Below are 20,509 nucleotides of genomic sequence, written 5' to 3'. Positions count from 1 at the left end.
CAAAACCAGCCCCAGGACAGACCCCTGGGGCACTCCGCTTGATATTGGCTGCCATCTGGACATGGAGCCATTGTTCCCTACCTGTTGATCCTGACAATCTAGCCAGCTTTCTATCCACATTATAGTCCATTCAGCCAATCCATACTTTTTTAACTTGCTGGCAAGAATACTGTGGGAGACCGTATCAAAGTCAAGATATATCACGTCCACCGCTTTCCCCATATCCATAGAGCCAGTTATGTTATCATAGAAAGCAATCAGGTTGGTCAGGCATGACTTGCTCTTGGTGAATCCATGTTGACTGTTCCTGATCACCTTCCTCTTCTCCAAGTGCTTCAAAATAGATTCCTTGAGGACCTGTTCCATGATATTTCCAGGGACTGAGGTGATGCTGACCAGTCTGTAGTTTCCCCGGATTCTCCTTCTTCCCTTTTTAAGAGATGGGCACTATAGTTACCTTTTTCCCATCGTCCGGGACCTCCCTCGATCATCACAAGTTTTCAAAGATAATGGCCAATGGCTCTGCAATCACATCAGCCAATTCCCTTAGCACCCTCAGATGCATTAGATCCTGCGCCATGGACTTGTCCATGTCCAGCTTTTCTAAATAGTCCTTAACCTGTTCTTTCACCACTGAAGGCTGCTCACCTCCTCCTCATACTGTGCTGTCCAGTGCAGCAGTCTGGGAGCTGACCTTGTCTGTGAAGACCGAGGCAAAAAAAGCATTGAGTACTTCAGCTTTTTCCACATCATCTGTCACTAGGTTGCCTCCCCCATTTAGTTAGAGTCCCACACTTTCCCTGACCACCTTCTTGTTGCTAACATACCTGAGCACCATAGACTTCTGTTGAATTTAGTGATAGTATTTTGTGCTGAACACCTCACAGGATTGGGCCCTGGGTGAGTGTACTCTTCAGAGCACTTAACAAACAAGAACTGATAAAGCCTCATGAGGTAAGTAAAGGTAAGTAAAGAGTAAGAGAAGAGTTGGATTAGAATGCAGGAGTTCTTGGTTCTGTGTTCAGACCCAACTTTTTGTCGTCTCTTCATTGTGCAGATGTCTTTCATCTAGAGTACATAATAATTAAAAGTTAGAACAGTGCATCTATAATGATATGATGGAGAAGTAGTTAAATGGTTGTTTATTTTCCAGGTTATGCTCTGTGGCATGCAAGAGGTTGATTTAGCAGATTGGCAAAGGAACACCGTTTATCGTCATTATACAAGAAATAGCAAGCAGATCATATGGTTCTGGCAGGTATGATGCTCATAAAATTTTTTATTTTCCTGTTCTCTTTTAGACAAAAGCCATGGAAACGGTTATATTCCTGTTCAAAACCTGTTAAAAAATCTGGCCTTTTTTTTATTGTTAGAAAAGGAATATATATTTTCAGAGACTTTCTTGGTATACTATTCTAATGTATTAATCTCCATTTTAGACTGTTTTACTTCTGGTATATGCATAAGAGTTTTTTTTAAACCTCTAGTAATTTCTGTCTAATTCTCTACTTTAGATAGTAGTTATATGGCTGGAGTGAAGGAACATTAGCTGTGTCCAGGCTTCCAGTTTTCAGTTCCTCCCACTCCCTGTCATCCCCCAGTGTCAAAAGAGGGACTACTAGTTACTTTTATAAATTGTTTGGGGAGTTATCAACATAGCACATAGCTTTTGGGGTTTAATAGTTTGTTCTTATTTTTCTGTATTATATTTTACTTTTTAGGTTTTATTGTTACATTGTAGTAAAAACTGAAGAGCTTGTATTTTTAGCATTAGTTAACAGTAGTCTTCATTTAAACGTCTACATTTAACAGAACACTGTATCTGACACAGTTACTTCCTACGTTAAGAACAGGATAAACTGTGGGTTTTTTTAGATAGTGGTAACTGTTGAAAAATATTGACATTTATAATAAGGACTGCTGTAAAGTTATTTTCAGGTTTGTGCCTGTCTTAGAATGTGAAGAGAAGAGAAATATCCTATACTCTCCAAAAATGTACCAAGAATTCACGCAGAAGATTAAAACCAGCAGTCACAGCCAGTACATTTTCTACTGTGTTCTGTATCATGTTGGCTTAGTGATCTGCTTAAGAATCCTCTAAGACTGATTTGAACTATTTAGAGTGATCCAAGGGCCAGTGATTCATATGTAACAACTTTGTCAATTTACAAGAAACTAATTATTGAAAGATTCCTAGCAAATGGTGAAATAACTGAATAGTGTTTCAACATTTACAGAGCACTGATGTCTTTCAGTTGCACATGTCTCTAAGAAAATCAAGATTAAAGTAATGCCTATGCTATCTCACTCATACAAGAAAAAAAGATACTTTTACTTTATCCCCCAGAATGTAATAAAGGGTTCTTGGCTTGGATTCTTCAGTCTACTAAGGCCACTTTGTATAATGTAAGCCTTAAAGTGACCAGAGATGGCCAGCAGAGAATTCTCCTTCTTCAGGGGAACTTTCCATTGGAAGGAAAGGTGGTGGAAGTGCTTCCACCATCTTCTACACCAGCAGTACACCATCTTTCCTTCTCTGGTCATATTAGGTGATAGGAAATATGTTGGGGCATTCTGTGGACAGGATGGAGGGGAGGAAGGAGCATAGTGGAGCGAAGCTCTGATCCTTCACTGTTGTGACAATCCTAAGGGACCGTATGCCAATAGTGTCAGAGAAAGCTTCTCCTGTGGAGATCTAACTTGTGTCAGAGATTGGTGCCTAAAGATTATGTACGTGCGACTGCATCATTGCAACCCACCTCTTGACTGTAGTTGAGCTTCATGCAGGCAGAGTGGAGAATTTTCACCATTATGATTTAGACTTTGACAAGTAGCCCAATCTGGGATGGTCTATAAACTACATTTAGTTAATATGTCGCCTTCAGTACGACGCATGCTCAGTATTCTCATGGTGGAAGCCTTCGAAGCTCCAATAAGAATTGGGGAAGATAATTGGTCTTTCAGTTAGGTCCTACTTAACCTATATTGGTGGGGATTTGAGTGACCGGCTGCTGAGTCAGGAGCTGACTCAGCACGTCCTTTTATATTAGGATAAAAGTGCAGCCTTTAAAAACTATAACTACTCTGCCTTGATTGGTATTTAAAAGATTATTACCACACTAAATCAAAATAGCAAAAATATTCTGAGGGACATGCCCTATGCATGTAATGTCCTATGCGTACTCCATTTCAGCTGTACCTTTGATCAGATATTTTTTGTAGCATTTCCCATTTGGTCCACACGTGCACCCTAGCTATCCTTGTACCCTGAACCAAAGGTATATAGAGCAGTGTTGAACAAACCACCTTCATTTCCTTCTCAACCACCTTGGGTTTGAGATGGAGCGTCTGTAAGGAAGCTGAAGGATAGGCAGCCTGGCCTAGCAGACATAACTGGGCTGAGGGTCTACACATCAGAATGGTAGTCAGTGAGCAGGGGTCAGAATAATCGCTGGAGCCAGATTCAATGAGCGCAAGTCAGGGTCAAAGTCAGACTGTAGTCGGAGACTAGATCAGAGGTAGTACCATACCAGGATGGAATCAGGAGGCAGGAGCAGAGTCTGGCAGAGATCAGAGGCCGGAGATGAGGTGAGGTCTGGAGTTGTAGCAGGTCCAAAGTCTGTCCTGTTGTCCAGACAACTTCCTGGGGCACCCTCCAAAGTTAAATACAGTGCTTGGCCAATCAAAGGGCCACAAGGTGCTTTTAGTCTGGGTTTCTTGGGCAGTACTTCCTGGGGCGCCTACTAATCACAGTGCTCCCTGGCTCTGGCTCTGTATGTCCTGCTGGTGGCACTGTGGGAACATCAACTGTCCCAGGCTCTGCAGACCCAGGCTCTAGTCCCCGGATCCTTAAAATGTCTTGCACTGACTACTTCATACTTAGTTTTGGGGTTTTTTTCCCCTTAGGGAATAGCTTCAAGGTTCTACTTTGTTGTTTAGGTATTAGTCCTCTTTTTAGTTTTTACTAGTTAGAGTAATGTTTTTGAGGGGCCTTTTTTGAGCGACTCATTATTTCCCTCCCCACAAACCCCCAGGGGCCTTTCCTTCTTTGAAAGATTTTATCCTCAAGTTATGCCTAGATCCTCTGGATCTAAACATTGCCTCACTTGCTGGGATTCTGTCCCAGTTAGGAATGGTCATTCTCACTGTATCTACTACTTAGGGGATACCCATGTGCCATCAAAGTGTAAAATTTGTTCAGGGTTTAAGAGTAGGTCCAGAAAAAACAGGGAGATTAATCTTAGGCTCCTCATTAGTGCTCTGGTCAATCTGTGTCACATCCAGGCCCTGATACGCCCCGCCCCTGTACAGCAGTCTTCCAAGTAGCACAGTGCCCCATTAACCTCTGCAGCCAGCCCACCCACCCCCAGATAGTCATGTGAGAGAACCATGGAGGGTGGCACCAATACTTGCAGAAAGAGAAACTCCAGATCCTTTTAAGAAACTTTAAAACCTTCAGTGCTAAGAAACCTAGGTCACCACAGTGACATGCTGTTTTGGAGAGCTCCTGTCTCAGAAAGAGACTCCAAGTTCTGCCAATACCGAGGACCCCTCACTTAAGGCTTCAGGAATTTGAGTCCTGTGGTTCTAGCATCACTCAGTCCTGAAACCAGCCTTGGTACCACCCAGTCCCAATCTTGGTGCTAAGAATCATAAGGATTGTGCACAAGCTTTTGAATGCATACCATACAAGGCAAATGGACTGCCAAGAGTCCATTCTCCATATCAACCTCCTGGAACTCAGGGCAGTCAGAGTTGTCTGCAGCCTTTTCCTTACTATGGTCATTTTGCCTCATGCTTAACAGGTCTGTAGAACACCATAGCCAGTAGTTCGAGCAGATACTTCTGCCAAGACCACAAGCAGAAAATCAACAACCTGATTCTCAAGCATACATCCCGCACATTAGGTTTTCCAGAAATGATCTGTTTGCTACCACCATCAACAGAAAGAGTTGAAAGTTCTGCTCAAGAGGGAGTCTAGAGCATCAGTCTCTGGGAGATTCTTTCCTCATGTCTAAGGCTGCGATTTTTTCAGGGAGGTCATGGAAGGTCACAATCCTAAGGGACCGTATGCCAAGTCAGGGGTATATAGTACAAGTCATGGACAGGTCACGGGCTGTGAATTTTTGTTGTTCTTCGAGTGATTGTCCATTGTCATGTCCATTCCAAGCAGGTGTGTGCACGCCAGCTGGAAAATTTTTCCCCTAGCAGGTCCATAGGGTCGGCCTGAAGTGGCGCCTTCATGGCGCCCAATATAGCGTCCCACCGACTCCCCACCCCCTCAGTTCCTTCTTACCGCCCATGACGGCTAGCTGGAACTTTGCTCGCTCTTATAGCATGCGCCTTAGCAATGTCTTTTGTTCATAGTTCAATAGTTGTTCTCTATAGTTATACTTTTTTCATATAATTAGTAGTGGTTTGTTAGATAGTTCGTTTCCCTTCAGGGGTATGCCCAGGTCTCCGAGATTTAAACTCTGTGAGTCCTGTGGAAAGTTTATGCCCAAGAGTGATCCTCACTCGTCTTTCTTGCAGTGCCTTGGTGAGACTCACCAAAAGGAAAAGTGCTGCATTTGCAAGGGTTTCCGCCCAAGAACCCATAAGGACAGAGAGCAGAGACTAAAACTCCTGTTCATGGAGGCGCATTGAGACCCCAATCTGACCCGGGACCTAACAACCCAGCACCGAGCACATCCTCTTCAGTGCATAGGACTCTGGCGCCAACGGCATGTGAAATGAGCCCGGCTAAAGCCCACCAGCACCGCCACTGCTCGGGACATAGGGCGTCGGCCTCAGTTTGGCACTGCTGTCCATCTCCAGTGCCGGTAAAGAAGAGGAGGCCGATGAGGGACCGATCACCTCCCTTGAAAGCTCGGGACAGACCACCTCCGCCTCGCTTCCGCCCAGGGTTTCGTCAACTCCTGCCCCGGCCGGGGTCCAATCAAGTCCGAACCCTCCTCAGTCCCCGGATCATCTGGTGGACATACAACCACTGTCAATGTCGGAGGCGTTCGAGGCGGCAACGGACCTGATGCACCTCCCGGTGCCGCCCTCTCCCCAAAGGAGGGACAAATCCACGGTGACCACATTCCCCCTGTTCCACTTCAGGGGTAAGCCAACCATCTCGTCAGTCTCCATCTCCAGCACCGCCTGCACAGACGCAGGAAGCGCACTGCTCCCTGGAATCAAGTCGTTGTTCGTTGGTGACCCAGGGGACTGCTCCTCCGTGGTCGTCTTATTCGGAGACTTCTGAGTCGGAGGTGGACTCAGCTCGATCTAGCAGATCGTGGAGCAGAAGGTCCAGGTCCTGGCGCAGTCACCAACCATACCTGGCACCGTGGCAGCAACAGTAGCAACCACCTGCTCAATGGCCTTTCTGAACACCATGGGCGTACCATCAGAGCCAGGGTCAAGTCCACGGCCCACAATCCAGAACAGTGTTGGTGTCTTCAGCATCGTTCATGCCACAATCACCGCCAATGATGGCACTGCCCTTGGGGAGAGTGGCTCCACCAACTCACATGGTTTCTGCACCGATACCTCAGCCAGCTCCAGCACCGATTCTCCAGGTGACGGCACCAGTGGAAGCCTCAGCTCTGTCCCTACTGACCCGACAGTCTTGGTCCTGCCGGATTTGTCTGCCCCAGCATCGTCTGCAGTGCAGAGTTCTTTATCGGTACCGGCTCCACAGTCCAAGTATTGCATGCCAAGGGACCCCAGGGGGGCCTAGGGCAGTGAACTGGGCCCACCTCCTGTTCTGTCTTCCTCATCCTCACCTGATGAAGCGGTCGCGGGGACTTGGACGGCCCCAGCTTTAGAGGACAACAGGGTTCTTCAATAGCTTTTGAGTCGAGCCACCCAAAGCCTGGGGATTCAGGCAGAGGAGGTGGAAGAGGATTTAGACCCTATCATAGACATCCTGGCTCTCTCTGGCCCATCCAGGGTTGCATTGCCACTTATCAAGTCGATAACAGAAACATCTAAGAACTTGTGGCAAACCCCTGCTTCTCTGGTACATACAGCCAAGAAATTCGAGCGCCGCTCCTTTGTTCCCTCTAGAGGGTATGAACATCTTTACACCCACCTTCCTCTGGACTCTTTGGTAGTCAACACAGCCAATCAGAGAGAACATCAAGGGTTTCAATGATCCACCCCTAAAAACAGGAATGCCAAGAAACTGGACCTGTTTGGCCGAAAGGTCTACTCGACAGGAGGCCTGCAACTTCGTATAGCCAACCAGCAGACCATAGTAAGCCACTACGGGCATAACACCTGCTCATCTATGGCTAAGTGTACAGAACTTCTGCCCCAGGAAGCTCAGGGGGAGTTCTCTGTGCTCGTGGTGGAGGGGAAACTGGTCTCCCAAGCGTCTTCACAAGCAGCCTTAGACGCGGCGGATGCGGCCTCCTACACTTTGGTCATAGGGGTGGTTATGAGGAGAGGCTCCTGGCTACAGGTATCTGGTCTTCCCCACATGGTCCAGCAGACCATTCAAGACCTTCCCTTCGAGGGTGTAGTTCTCTTCTCTGAGAAGACGGATAAGAGACTTCACAGCTTGAAGGACTCGAGGGCTACCCTTTGTTCGCTGGGGCTTCACATGCCTGCTACCCAGTGCAGATATTTTAGGCCTCAACCTGCCCCTCGTCCTTACCAACCCCAAAACCGCCAGGATGCTCCATGTAAGCGGAACAGGAGCACTCGGAGAAGGCAACGACTTCCCTCTGGACAGAGTTCTGGCCAGCTCAGGGCCCCACCGGGCCCTAGACCACTCTTTTGAGGGTACAGTCAAGCGCGGCTTGCCAGTACGACCTTTGGATCCTTCCCATCTTACTTTCTTGTCCCGTCTATCCCCTTTCTACCATGCCTGGCCTCAAATTATTTCAGACTGATGGGTGCTCCGCAAGGTAGAGAGGGGATATTCCATCCAATTCTGTACCTTCCCGCCCTCCAGCCCCTTTGCCCGTCCCTCTTCAGGGACCCCTCTCACGAACAACTTCTAATTCAAGAGGTGCAGTCCCTCCTTTCGGTAGGGGCAGTGGAGGAGGTTCCTCAGGACCTATGGGGCAAGGGTTTCTACTCCCAGTATTTCCTAATACTGAAGGCCAAGAGGGGACCTCAGATCCATGCTGGACCTGCGACAGCTCAACAAATACGTAAAGAAACATAGTTTCGCATGGTCTCACTAACCTCCATTATCCCCTCATTGGATCCAGGAGACTGGTACGTCGCCCTCTACTTAAAGGATGCGTATTTTCATATTGCAATAGTCACACATCACAGACGAACCTCAGATTTTTGGTGTACAGAGGCCACTACCAGTTTGCCATCCTCCCGTTCGGACTGTTGACTGCCCCCCCGAGTATTCACAAAATGCATGGCTGTCGTCGCAGCGTTCCTGCGCAAGTGCCAGATACAGGTTTTTCCATACCTTGATGACTGGCTGATCAAAGGTCGCTCGAGAGCCCAGGTGGAAGCTCAAGTCGAGTTTATAAGGAGGACCTTCCTCAACTTAGGTCTCCTCTTGAACGAGGAAAAATCTACTCTGTCACTGTGCAGAGGATAGAGTTCATAGGCATGGTCCTGGACTCTACCCAAGCCAGGGCGTACCTCCCGGAGGCCAGGTTTTGCTCACTTCAGGACATCATACAGAGCCTCAGACAGTTCCCCACGACGTTGGCAAGAAACTGTCTAAAACTGCTGGGACACGTGGCCTCCTGCACATGCGTGGTGCAGCATGCCAGGCTCAGGCGAGATGGTCCAGCGTGCCAGGCTCAGGCGAGATGCATTGGACAGGATCATAACCCTGCCCCGCCTGGTGCTGGACTCCCTCCTATGGTGGCTCAATCCTCGAATGGTTTGCGCAGGGGTGCCTTTTGCCAGCCCTCAGCCCTCGCTCACCTTGGTATCAGATGCCTCGGATCTGGGTTGGGGGACTCACCTGGGGGACCTCAAGACCCATGGTCTCCGGTGGACCTCGCTCTTCACATCAATGTCAAAGAGCTGAGGGCAGTGCATCTGGCATGCTATGCTTTCAGAATGCACATAATGGGCAGAGGTGTTTCAATCCTCACAGACAACGCCTCGGCGATGTTTTATAGCAACAAACGGGGAGGTGCACGCTCCTCTCACCTGTGCCAAGAAGTTCTTGTGCTGTGGGACTTCTGCATAGACCACTTGATCTCTGCAGGCTTCATACCTTCCAGGGGTGCGAAACACGCTGGCGGACAGCCTCAGCTGGACCTTCAATGGCCACGAGTGGTCCCTTTGGCCAGACACAGTGAGCTCAATCTTCCAGTTCTGGGGCTCTCCCCATATAGACCTGTTTGCCACTCTGGGCAACAGGAAATGTCAGACATTTTGTTCCCTCGGGGTCCATGGGGACGCCTTCTTTCTCTCTTGGGAGGGCCATCTGCTTATATGCTTTCCCACCCATCCCACTAGTCCACAGGGTGCTCCTCGAGATCCGCAGGGACTGGGCCCAAGTTATACTAATAGTGCTGGCATGGCCACGTCGGCACTGGTTCACCTCGCTCCTGGAAATGTCCACAGCAGCCCCACTCACCTTACCACTGGTCCCTGACCTTATCACGCAGGACCAGGGCCGACTCCAGCACCCGAATCTGGAATCGCTCCACCGTACAGCCTGGATGTTCCATGGCTAAGTGCCACAGAGCTGTCTTGTTCAGACCAGATCAGACAAGTCCTCCTGGGAGTAGTAGAAAGCCCTCCACCAGGGCTACTTACCTGGCCAAGTAGAAAAGTTTTTTTCTATCTGGGCGGAGCAACATAGTCAGTCGCCGCTTCTCATCTCCATACCGTTTATATTGGACTACCTCTTTCACCTAAAATATCAAGACTTGTCCTGGTCATAAATAAGGGTCCACTTAGCTGCTATCTCCGCCTTCCATCTGGGCTCCGATGGTCTCTTGGTCTTTGCAAACCCTACAGTCAGTCGTTTTCTCGAGTTTCGACAGGCTTTTCCTGCACATGTCAGCCTGTCCCTGCCTGGAACCTCAATTTAGTCCTCTCCAGGCTTACAGGCCCACTATTGAACTTCTGGCCATCTGCTCCCTGTTGCATCTTTCATTCAAGGTTGCTTTCCTCGTGGCGATTACCTTGGCTCGATGGGTTTCGGACGTCAGGGCCCTCACCTCTGAGCCCCCTTACACAGTTTTTCGTAAGGATAAGGTCCAGCTCAGGCCTCATCTGGCTTTTCTCCCAAAGGTCGTCTCCCATTTTCACATGACCTAGGACATCTTCCTCCCAGTGTTTAATCCCAAGCCACACTCCTCCGATAGGGAGCGCAGGCTGCACTCATTGGACGTGCGTAGTTCTACATGGATGGACTTCCGGAACGACTTGGTTCTCTCTAACTCTTTGTAGCTGTGGCGGACAGAATGAAGGGCCTTCCAGTATCCTCTCAACGCATATCATCATGGATCACGTCCTGCATTAGGGAGTGCTATACCCTGGCAAAGGAGCCCGCTCTGTAGATCACTGCCTACTCTACCAGCCTGGGCCTCCTCTGCGACATTCCTGGCGCAAGTCACTACTCAAGAAATTTGCAGGGCAGCTACATGGTCCTCAATACATATGTTTGTCGCACTATGCAATTACGCAACAGTCCAGGGACGATGCAGCTTTTGGGTGAGCTGTGCTCCTTCCTGTGGATAGGAGAACCCCACCTCAACCCCACCTCCTGAGCTCTAGCTTGTGAATCACCTGCTTGGAATGGACATGAACAATCACTCAAAGAAAAAACAGTTACTCACTTTCTCGTAACTGTTGTTCGAGATGTGTTGTTCATGTCCATTCCAATACCCATCCTCCTACCCCTCTGTCAGAATAGTCGACAAGAAGAAACTGAGGGGGAGGGGGGTCGGCAGGGCCCGATATTGGGGCCCCGCCCAAGTGGCGCCCAGGCCCAATCTACGGACGCTGCTAGGGGAACAATCTTCCGGCTGGCGTGCACGAGGCGCACACACACCTGCCTGGAATGGACATAAACAACACATCTCGAAGAACAACAGTTACAAGAAAGTGAGTAATTGTTTTTTTACTGCCCAATGACCTGTCCATGACTTCTACTAAAAATACCTGTGACTAAAACGTAGCCTTACTCATGTCCTCTACTCCTATCTTCTGACACAGCTGAGCCTCAGAGTCCTAAACAAAATCCAACAGAATAGAGCCATGGTCATTCTAATTGCACTGACTTGGACCAATGCAAATTTGGTTCCCCTACCTGATTTTTCCTGCCATCTTATCTAGCACTGCATCTGCCAACTATTCCAGATCCATTAACTCAAAATTCAGGATACATTCTTCATCTGAGCTTCACACTGCAGCTCAAGTCTTGTTTTCTAGATGTGTCTCTGCGGTAGAGGTCTCCTGTATGAGAAGTTCACGAGAGGTTTTGTTGAATAGCAGAAAAGCATCGACTACAAAAACCTACCCATAGAAATGGAACAGATTCCACCATTGGTATATCCAGTGACACTGTCCTGTCAATTCTTCCCTTTTGGATGTTTTAGATTATCTGTTGAGTTTAAAGAATTCAGGTCTCTCCGAGTTCCATAGATGTTCATTTAGCAGCTATCACAAATTTCCATTTCCCTGCTGAAGGGTTTAAGTATTTGCTGACCCCACCACTTCCAGATTCATCAAAGGGTTAGCTAACTTTTTCCATGTCAGAGAACGCACTCCTTTGTGGGGCTTTAATTTGGTCTTCAACTTTCTGATGAAGCCTTCCTTTGAGCCATTAACAAAGTGTTCCCTTCTACTTGTCTATGAAGACTGAATTTTAGTGGCTATCACCTCTGCTAGGTGAACTGATGAGCCAGGTACTGCAATGGCCAATTCTCCCTTCCAGTTTTCTATAAAGAGAAGATCTCTCTGGCTGTTTCACCCATGCTTTTACCCAAGGTGAACTCGGACTTTCATGTAACTTGGGCCAGTTTTTCACTCTTAACTTCATCTGACTAGGGAGGAAGTTGCCCTTCACATCTTAGACTTTAAGAGGGCATTGGCTTTTTGTTTGGAAAGGGCTAAACCCTTGAGGGACCCTCAGGCTGTTTGTTCTCTTTCACAGACAGAGTTAAAGCAGCCTCTCTTTCTACCCAAAGACACTCCAAATGGGTTTCCAGTTGTATCCATTCCTGATATAAGGCTGCTAATAGTCAACCTCCTGCTAGGATGATAGCCCATTCTTTCAGAACTCAGTCTGTTTCCATCACTCTACTGAAGAATTTTCCTACTATGGAAATATGCAAAGCTGCCACGTGGGCTTCGGTCCATACCTTCTCAAAACACTATGCCTTAGTGTACACACCTCTAGCGCAGACACTGCCTTGGTGGGATTGCAAACAGTCCTGCAAACAGTTTTAGATCAGACTTTGAAGTAGGAGAGATTACCTGTCTTGTACAGTAACTGGAGTTCTCCAAGATGATTGTCCCTGTAATGTTCCACTACCCACCTTTCTTCCCTTCCATTTTGGAATCTTGACTTGGTGATAGAGGAGGAACTGCTGAGCATGGTTTGCCCAACACCGTGCTGTATGCAGGGCATCAGGATAGCTAGGACATATATGCGGATCAAACAGGCACTGCTACTGAAAGCCCCCAATCAAAGGCGCACAGGGCGTATATGCACCTGAAGTGAGCACCCACAGGGACAAACATCTCTAAGAATCCAGTTACTGTACATGATAAATAACCTGTCCTTTGAGATTTTTTAAAACGTGGTATAAATTGATCTAATGTATTAGCCTGTCTGCTCACAAGTGTTGCCAGCCTTCAGTGCATAGTGTGATGTGATACCTTCGTGCATGCAACCCAAAATCAGTGCTTTTATGTTTGCCACCATATCACTTGTGCAAGATCAGATATAATTTACTGAATGTTATTCTCTTCGGGTTTGTTATGGAATCACAGCTTTCCAAGTATCTTGTTCCTACATTTTTTGTATTATTTTTCTCTAGTCGTATTAGCATAGTATTATTCAGTTTTGTTTTAAAGTAATTCTGAATTTCTGTTGCCTAGTTTGTAAAAGACACGGACAATGAGGTTCGTATGCGACTGCTGCAATTTGTCACTGGTACTTGTCGGTTACCACTGGGAGGTTTTGCTGAGCTCATGGGTAAGTATAATGCCCCTGAAGTATACTACTGCAATCTATAGGTATTATGTTTATTCTGAACAAGTGGCAATCTTTTGCTCATTTCTTAATCCTATATTTCATCTAGCATTATCATACATTAATAAATACACTACACTATTACTGGTTTAAAAACAATATTTAATTTAATCTCGTATGTTTTCTTGATTCAGGAAGTAACGGTCCTCAGAAATTCTGCATTGAAAAAGTTGGCAAGGAAACCTGGTTACCGAGAAGTCATACTTGGTAAGTTTTAATACTGAAACAGTGAGTAAATGTAAACTAACTTTTGTATCTGTTGTTGATCTTCATTAATGTAGTTTAAGACCATCTGTCTTGCACCTTATGTTGTACAGTAACAGTTGATTCAGTTGTAAGCTAGTTTGGGTTACTTGCCTCACCTACAATTTCTGTCCTACTACTATCTGTTGCTTGATTTAGAATGGCTGGGCTAGTGACGTTCCCATTATTGAAAAGGTCTCTATTTTCCCTGGTTTTTAATTTCAGTTTTGTATTCTATCTGTATTTATATTGTTTTTATTTTGGATAGTGTCAGATACTTTAGAGTTGTAAGATAAAATCCCTTATTTTACATGCACCCAGGCTATTTTTGCTTCAAAGAGCAAGTCATTGTTTCTGCTACACAGCTAAGTTAGTATTGGAGTCAGTTGTCATGTGATATTTCATTATAGTGTAACTTTCTGCAAATATGTGTGCAAAATGCCACCAAGACCCTTATAAAGTGATTCGAACCCCCACAAACATTCAGAACTTCAAATAGCATCCTAGAATCTGAATTGCCTATCCAAATGGCTCTCTTCAGTCCCCACTGCCCTACCCCATGCGGACCCAGGCTCCCTGTACCTGTTATACTTCTGCAGTAGAGAGTGTGATTGTGGGCAGCCAGTAGGACTGTTTCTTCTTCTGGCATCTTGGTGGGAGCATATCCAGTTTTTTCTGTCACTTGTTGCGAGGCTCCCCCATTCTATTATTTTTCCCTTGTGGTGGTGTTTCTTTGAATGGGTTGTGCTGAAGTTGAAGATGTTTCCTCCCTGCTTGTGGTTGCCAACAGGGTCCCGAAGTATAGCAGAAGAAGCAGTCTTAGCATTGCCAGCAACAGTCTCTAATGATCAGAGGTGAGAATTTCAGGAGAAGTGTTTCCAGGTGCAACTACATGGAATAGAGGAGGAAAATAGGAGTTTTTTCCACTTATGCCAGCATTATTAATAGATATATCAGATGAAGAAGACATCAGCTTTTCATAAGATGTTTTAAATGGATCTATTAGAGTCCCTCTATCGTCTTCCCATTTTCTTCTACAAAGGTTCAGGAAGGCTGGAAGAGTAAGGCCCTGTCTACACTATGAGGACAATGGGGGTATTATCACAGTGCTGTAGCTATGCCATCATAACTCCATAGTGTAAATGCAGCCTACAGCGAAAGAAGGGTTTTATCTGTTACTGTAGGAACACCACCTCCCTGAGCAATGGTAGCCAGGCCAACAGAAGCATTCTCCTGTTGATTTAGCTGCATCTACACCAGGGGCTAGGTCGGTATAGCTATGGCACTCGGGATTTTCAGTGTAGACTAGGCCTTAGACTCATCCATTTTACTTTTCAGACTTGATTATCTTAAAATCATTCTCTTATCCATTTTTTAGTGAACTTTCTCTATCCAAAAAATGTGAGAATCCTTCACATAGTCTGCACGAGAGTTATGTACATTTCTACTATACAGTAGAAATGGACATATGGCTGTAATTATACATATTTTCTTATGAGCTTTGCTATATGTTATATGAAATTGGAAATATTTGATCAGATTATAATTTCTCTATTGAAAGAACATTAGGGTGACATGAGGATTAGCTAACTGTTTAACTTCAGACGTTGCAAAAAGATTGAATAAAAGGTCCAGATACTTTTAATTCTATAATGTGGCTATGTATATAGTTTAGCTTTCAAAGAACCCTCCATGACTAAATAAATCACCCTTTTTCAGGAAGAATGGTTCACATGAGTGTATATACTGTGCTCTAAATATACTTAAAGAAACTTTCATTAACCAAACTGGGGTTGAATGCACTTGAACCATATACCCTTTTTAAAGGTCAAGATAATTTTTGGGGAAATATAATCATTGCATCTGTAGGGGGGTTTCATCAAGTATCCAAAAGCACTTAAAAACGAATAATCCCTAGTAAAGCAGAGTGTGTAAGTGACTTGCCCAATATTACACAGTCCATGAGAGCCAAACTCCTGATTCCCATTCCTGTGTTCTGACCCATAGATCAGAGTATGTAAAACTTCTGTCTGTAACAGTTTAGTTTTGCAATATTCTTAAAAGCAAAAATGTAATTACACAAAATATTCTAAATGGGATTTAGACAAATTTATAAGAATGTTATTTTTCCTCCTCTTCCCCCACCCCCTCTTCTGTTTTGTTCAGTTTTAATCGTTTGGATCTGCCTCCATATAAAAGCTATGAACAGCTAAAAGAGAAGCTGCTCTTTGCAATTGAAGAAACAGAGGGATTTGGTCAAGAGTAGAAGTGGCTTCTTGTCAAGAGGATATATTGCATTATTAAAATGCCCAGCCAACTAAAATTGCACACTTAGTTGTATATAAGCTGTTTGTTCTGTACAGTCATGTTTCTGGAACTCTAAAGTATAAATGTTCTCCGTTCTTCCACAGAGATATGCAAAACAGTTCAGCCATGTCTAGTTTATTTATTGCCCCTTCAAAAGACTGACCAGGAAAAAACAAACAAACCATAAATTTTGAAAGCAGACAAATGACTTTATTTAAAAATAAATATATATACACACACACACACACTCTCTCTCTCTCTCTCTCTCTCTCTCTCTCTCTCTCTCTCTCTCTCTCTCTCTAGTGGGCTCTAGTTTTATAGAGCTATAAGTGTATGAAACATAGCAGTCATTCAAAAGGACCTTGGAATTTGCTTTATCTTGGCTTTATTATAGAGAAAAATGTGCAAATTGCTCTGTCTTCTCACTTTATGCAATATCTCCAAGATTGTTTTATTGCATGGCTGTTATAAAAGGTGTTAAAAGCTTAGGCCAAATGTATCCTAAGTGTGTAGAAAAATGCTGCTGGCTTTTTGAGATGACAGAATGCCAAATTCTGTCAGTTCAGGTTTTTGTTGTTTTTTTTTTTTTTTTTTTCCAAATACTTACAATAGCTGATATCCTCACTACTACATTGATGTAGCCAAGGTCATGAATAATGCCTTGATTACTTGCACAAGAGTCATGTACAGTAAGATGAATGTGATTAATGTTAAAAGCAGTTGGTGCCACTATTCTGACTTATTGTAGGAACTGAACAGAATATTTTAATTCATGAGCAGCATTGAAATTTGTTTACATAATATCTTGGATTATTACCAAGAGAACGTTGGGTAATCTTTAAAGAATTAAAGAGAAACTCTAACACATTCTCTCTTGGTCTGGTGTCTTACAGTTTTGTTTTGTTTTGTTTTGTTTTTAATCTGTGTATTTTAAAATTTCATAAGGTAAACTAATGTAATTTGAGATTTAAGAATACATGAAAGGTAATGTGAATTTTTGCTGCTTTTATGTTCATGTTCAGTTTTAGTTATGGATTTAGAGAACCCAAACGGAATGACAGTTACATAAGCTTTGCACATTAAACTAATAATTTTCTATTAGTATTAAATATTTTCATCCCCTTTAAGTTCATGTAAAAATTCATGTGTACATGAATTAAATAAGTATACCTAGAGCTTGTCATTCTTTTTCATAGGCAACATTTTGGGTTTTTTTGTTCTAAATGCACAAGAATATAAAATGATTTTTATTTTTTTTTCCAGTATTGAGGGCATTTTCTGAACTGCAAAGATGTAACAAATTATAAAATCTTATTGATGTGAATTATATTAAATGCTACTTTTAGCAAACTGTGCTTCCTTATTATAGAGTAAGAACATTTTAAAAATTACCATTTGTATCATGCTTTCAATATTCACTGTAAATTCCATTAAATTTAACTTATACAAAATTTTGTACACACATAAAACAGATTTCTTAAAATGTGATTTAAACATTTCTGTAACATATCTATCGTATTGCACTGTTAAAAGCATAAATGCAGAAAAATATTGCTATATCTGTTCTTGTATGTTATCAATATAGCAATTGAATTCTACCAAAATTTTATTTTTCTATATATTGGATTGTGTTATGCTTTGTTATTCAAAATGCACAATTTACTGGGGAGCTGTTAACTTGTAAATGGCTTTGATAAAAGCTGTGATCTGATTGGCTCAATGTACTTCTATCATATATTATTTACTACGTGCATCAGGATTTTTCATCACTTAAGTTACTCTGCCACTCTACACAAAGTAACATGAGCTATTTTCATGAATTATGTGGTACATAAATAAATTAAAGGTTTGAGTTCACCTAAATTATAAGTGATTTATGTCAATTAAATTGGAGGGAGCTAAAAATTATTTCAGAGGCTGGAGAACTAAGTATGTGTGATTTGCCAAAATTACATCTAAGAGAGAAGTATAGTAAAATTGAACCTTATTCATTTGCACTAATGAATGACTGTACCTCCCTATACAAATTCTGAATCTAATGAATCTGTAAGTGAAGATATTAAAAAGCAAGGACATCACATCACAAAATGTACCTTGTTCATTATTTTGACAACTGTAGTTGTCTCCCAACCCCACAACAATCTTCACCAAAGAAAAGGATAAGTAATGAAGGGACAAGAGAACAAGCCTCAGCCAAGATTGCACATATTAGGGATGATAAGACATCAAGACCACCCTTTTCTCATCCTAAAATGCTCCAAGATAAATGATCATTACATAAACAAAGTAAAAAAGGAGTAAATAAAACAAATATTGACCATCTCCAAGAACAATAGCAATTAAAAAATTCTTTATAATAGGAAAACATTTATCCTTGGCAGTACAGTAGCAGGAACTCAGGTAGCACTGATGCAGTACAATCTGCAGGCAGCTTGTAAAGAATAACTATATCACAAGCACCTTTCATTTTGCTTATAGTTCTTAACTGTACTGCATTATGCAATACATACATTGTATTGGGTAGGTGGAGGGAGATGAAATTTTCCTTTTTTTTTTTTTTTTTTTTTGGTTGGGAAAGAGGAAGAAAGTGGAAGAGAGAGAGCTCGTGAGGGAAGAAGATGAGCTGCCAGGAGGTTTCAAGCAGGGGAGAAATGAAACAGAAGGGAGCCAATACCACTTTCTCAGGAGCTGGTCCTTAGCTGCTGGTCTCTTCTGATCCCTTTTTTCCCTTCCTGATAAAATGTTAACAACTTTTTTCCCACCTTTCCTTATCTACCTTCAATCTCCTGTTGGCTCCTGGGTAGCTCTCTTCCTCTCACAGCTTCTCTACTCCTTGGGAGGGCCCAACCAGCAGTAACTGGGAGGAATTGTGTGTGTATATAGTCAGGGAGAGGGAGTGCATGAATAGTGTTAGAATGCTTCTTTGATTGAATTGGGATCATCATCCCTGAAACCTCCAGCATCCTGATCAAGGACTCTCCCACACCTGAGCCCCAAATGACCAACATTGGGGAATGCTTGCTCATGTCTATTCCATATTAGGTGTGTGTACTCACCACATGCACTGGTGCCGGAAGTTTTTCCCTCGGTGGTATCCATAGGGGACCGGCTCTGGCGCCTTCTGGAGTGGCGTGCACATGCTTTGGTATAATGCCACCGACTCCCCCCACCCTCAGTTCCTTCTTGCCATCAGTGATGGTGCTGGAACGTCTGCTGCTTTGGCTAGCTTCTTTCGCTTTGTTCAATGTTTCAAACTTTTCTTGTAAAATAGTTGTACATAGTTAAGTGTCCCTTAGAGTGTTAGTGTTTTACTTGATCCCGAACGGGACTTAGCCTAGGGACAGGGCATGCCCCAGTCTCCAGGCTTTAAGTCCTGTGATCGCTGCAAGAGACCATGTCCATCTGCGATCCGCATAATAGTTTAAGGTGTCTCGGTGAGTCACATATAAGTTACGTGCTGTATTTGCAAGTCTTTCAAACCTCGGACTAAGAAGGAGAGAGACTTCTGTCTCAAAGTGCTCCTAATGGAATCGGCTGTAACTCTGGCAGAGCAGTCGAGATCCAGCTCTGCCTCGAGCACTGCAGCGTCTGTGCGGAGTGCCCCACCAGTGCCATTGATGGACCAGCGCCAATCCCCCTCCCTGGAACCTGCCAAGCAGCAAAAGAAAACTTGGAGAGAAAGATCTCCTGCATCCCTCAAGGGGAAGGGAAGGGCAGGAGGGGAGCCAAGGTCCTGAGGAGGGCGGATCAATACCTCCTACCAGGAGTCGGGTCCTTTCTATAGGTCCCCATCTCAGCATCACCACTTTCCATCGTGGGGGATGTCAGCGCTGGCCTCCATCATCCCCTTCCTGGATCCGGTAGACTGGTATGCTGTCCTCAACTTGAAGGATGCGTACTGTCCTATAGCAATCTTCCAAGGACACGGACGCTTCCTGTTTTTCATGGTGGGATCGGACCACTACCAGTTACTCGTCCTCCCTTTCAGCCTAGCGACAGCACCAAGGGTGTTTACCGAGTGCATGTCGGTGGTAGCAGCTTACCTCAGGCATGAAGGTATTCAAATACCCATATCTCAACAATTGGCTGGTCAAAGGCTGCTCCAGGTCTCAAGTCCAACAGGACGTCACAGTACTACAGTTCACATGCCGGTCCCTGGGCCTGTTGGTGAATGACAAGAAGTAAACCTTCATTCCGGTGCAAAGGATAGAGCTCATAGGAGCGGTGCTTGACTCCACCTGCACCAGAGCTTTCCTGCCACAGGAGAGGTTCCAGACAATGGTGGACCTCTGCATTCCCTCTAACCACAGCTTGGGTATGTCTGCATTTGCTGGGCCACATGGCAGCATGTATGTATGTCGTCTGCCATGCAAGGCTCAGAATGTGACCCTTGCAGCAGGGGCTGGCGACAGTCTATTCCCAGTCCAGAGATAACCTGGACAAAGTCGATACCATCCCACCGGTGATGCTTACCTCCCTGCAATGGTGGACCGACCCCAGGGTTGTCCTGGAAGGAGTGCTGTTCAGAACCTGCACGACTCAGTCAAACTGATATCAGATGCTTTGGACATCAGCTGGGGAACGCATCTAGGTGAGCTACAGACCCAAGGGACATGGTCCCCAGAGGAGATGATGTTGCACATGAACGTCAAGGAGCTCAAGGCAGTACATTTGGCCTGCGGGGTCTTCCTACCATGCCTGTCAGGCAAGGTGGTGAGAGTGTTGACAGACAATTCCACCTCCATGTTCTACATCAACAGGCAAGGG

The 20,509-nt window shown here is 44.6% G+C and overlaps 1 protein-coding gene across 6 annotated transcripts in view; it reads left to right on the top strand.

Annotated features, from left to right (window-relative positions):
* The window catches only part of WWP1 (WW domain containing E3 ubiquitin protein ligase 1), a 151,788-nt gene extending 133,958 nt beyond the window's left edge, over positions 1-17,830 (top strand). For all 6 annotated transcript variants that reach the window (XM_038388536.2, XM_043507649.1, XM_043507650.1 and 3 more), the window contains 4 exons: positions 1,154-1,258; positions 13,039-13,135; positions 13,327-13,399; positions 15,602-17,830. In XM_038388536.2, the coding sequence (XP_038244464.1) occupies positions 1,154-1,258; positions 13,039-13,135; positions 13,327-13,399; positions 15,602-15,701 (375 nt within the window). In that variant the 3' untranslated portion in view covers positions 15,702-17,830. The remainder of the gene's footprint in view (positions 1-1,153; positions 1,259-13,038; positions 13,136-13,326; positions 13,400-15,601) is intronic.
* The last annotated feature ends 2,679 nt before the right edge of the window (positions 17,831-20,509 follow it).

This window comes from Dermochelys coriacea, chromosome 2 (genome assembly GCF_009764565.3).
Source record: "Dermochelys coriacea isolate rDerCor1 chromosome 2, rDerCor1.pri.v4, whole genome shotgun sequence".
Classification (NCBI taxonomy): Eukaryota; Metazoa; Chordata; order Testudines; family Dermochelyidae; genus Dermochelys; species Dermochelys coriacea.
This window is presented reverse-complemented; position numbering and strand designations above follow the sequence as displayed.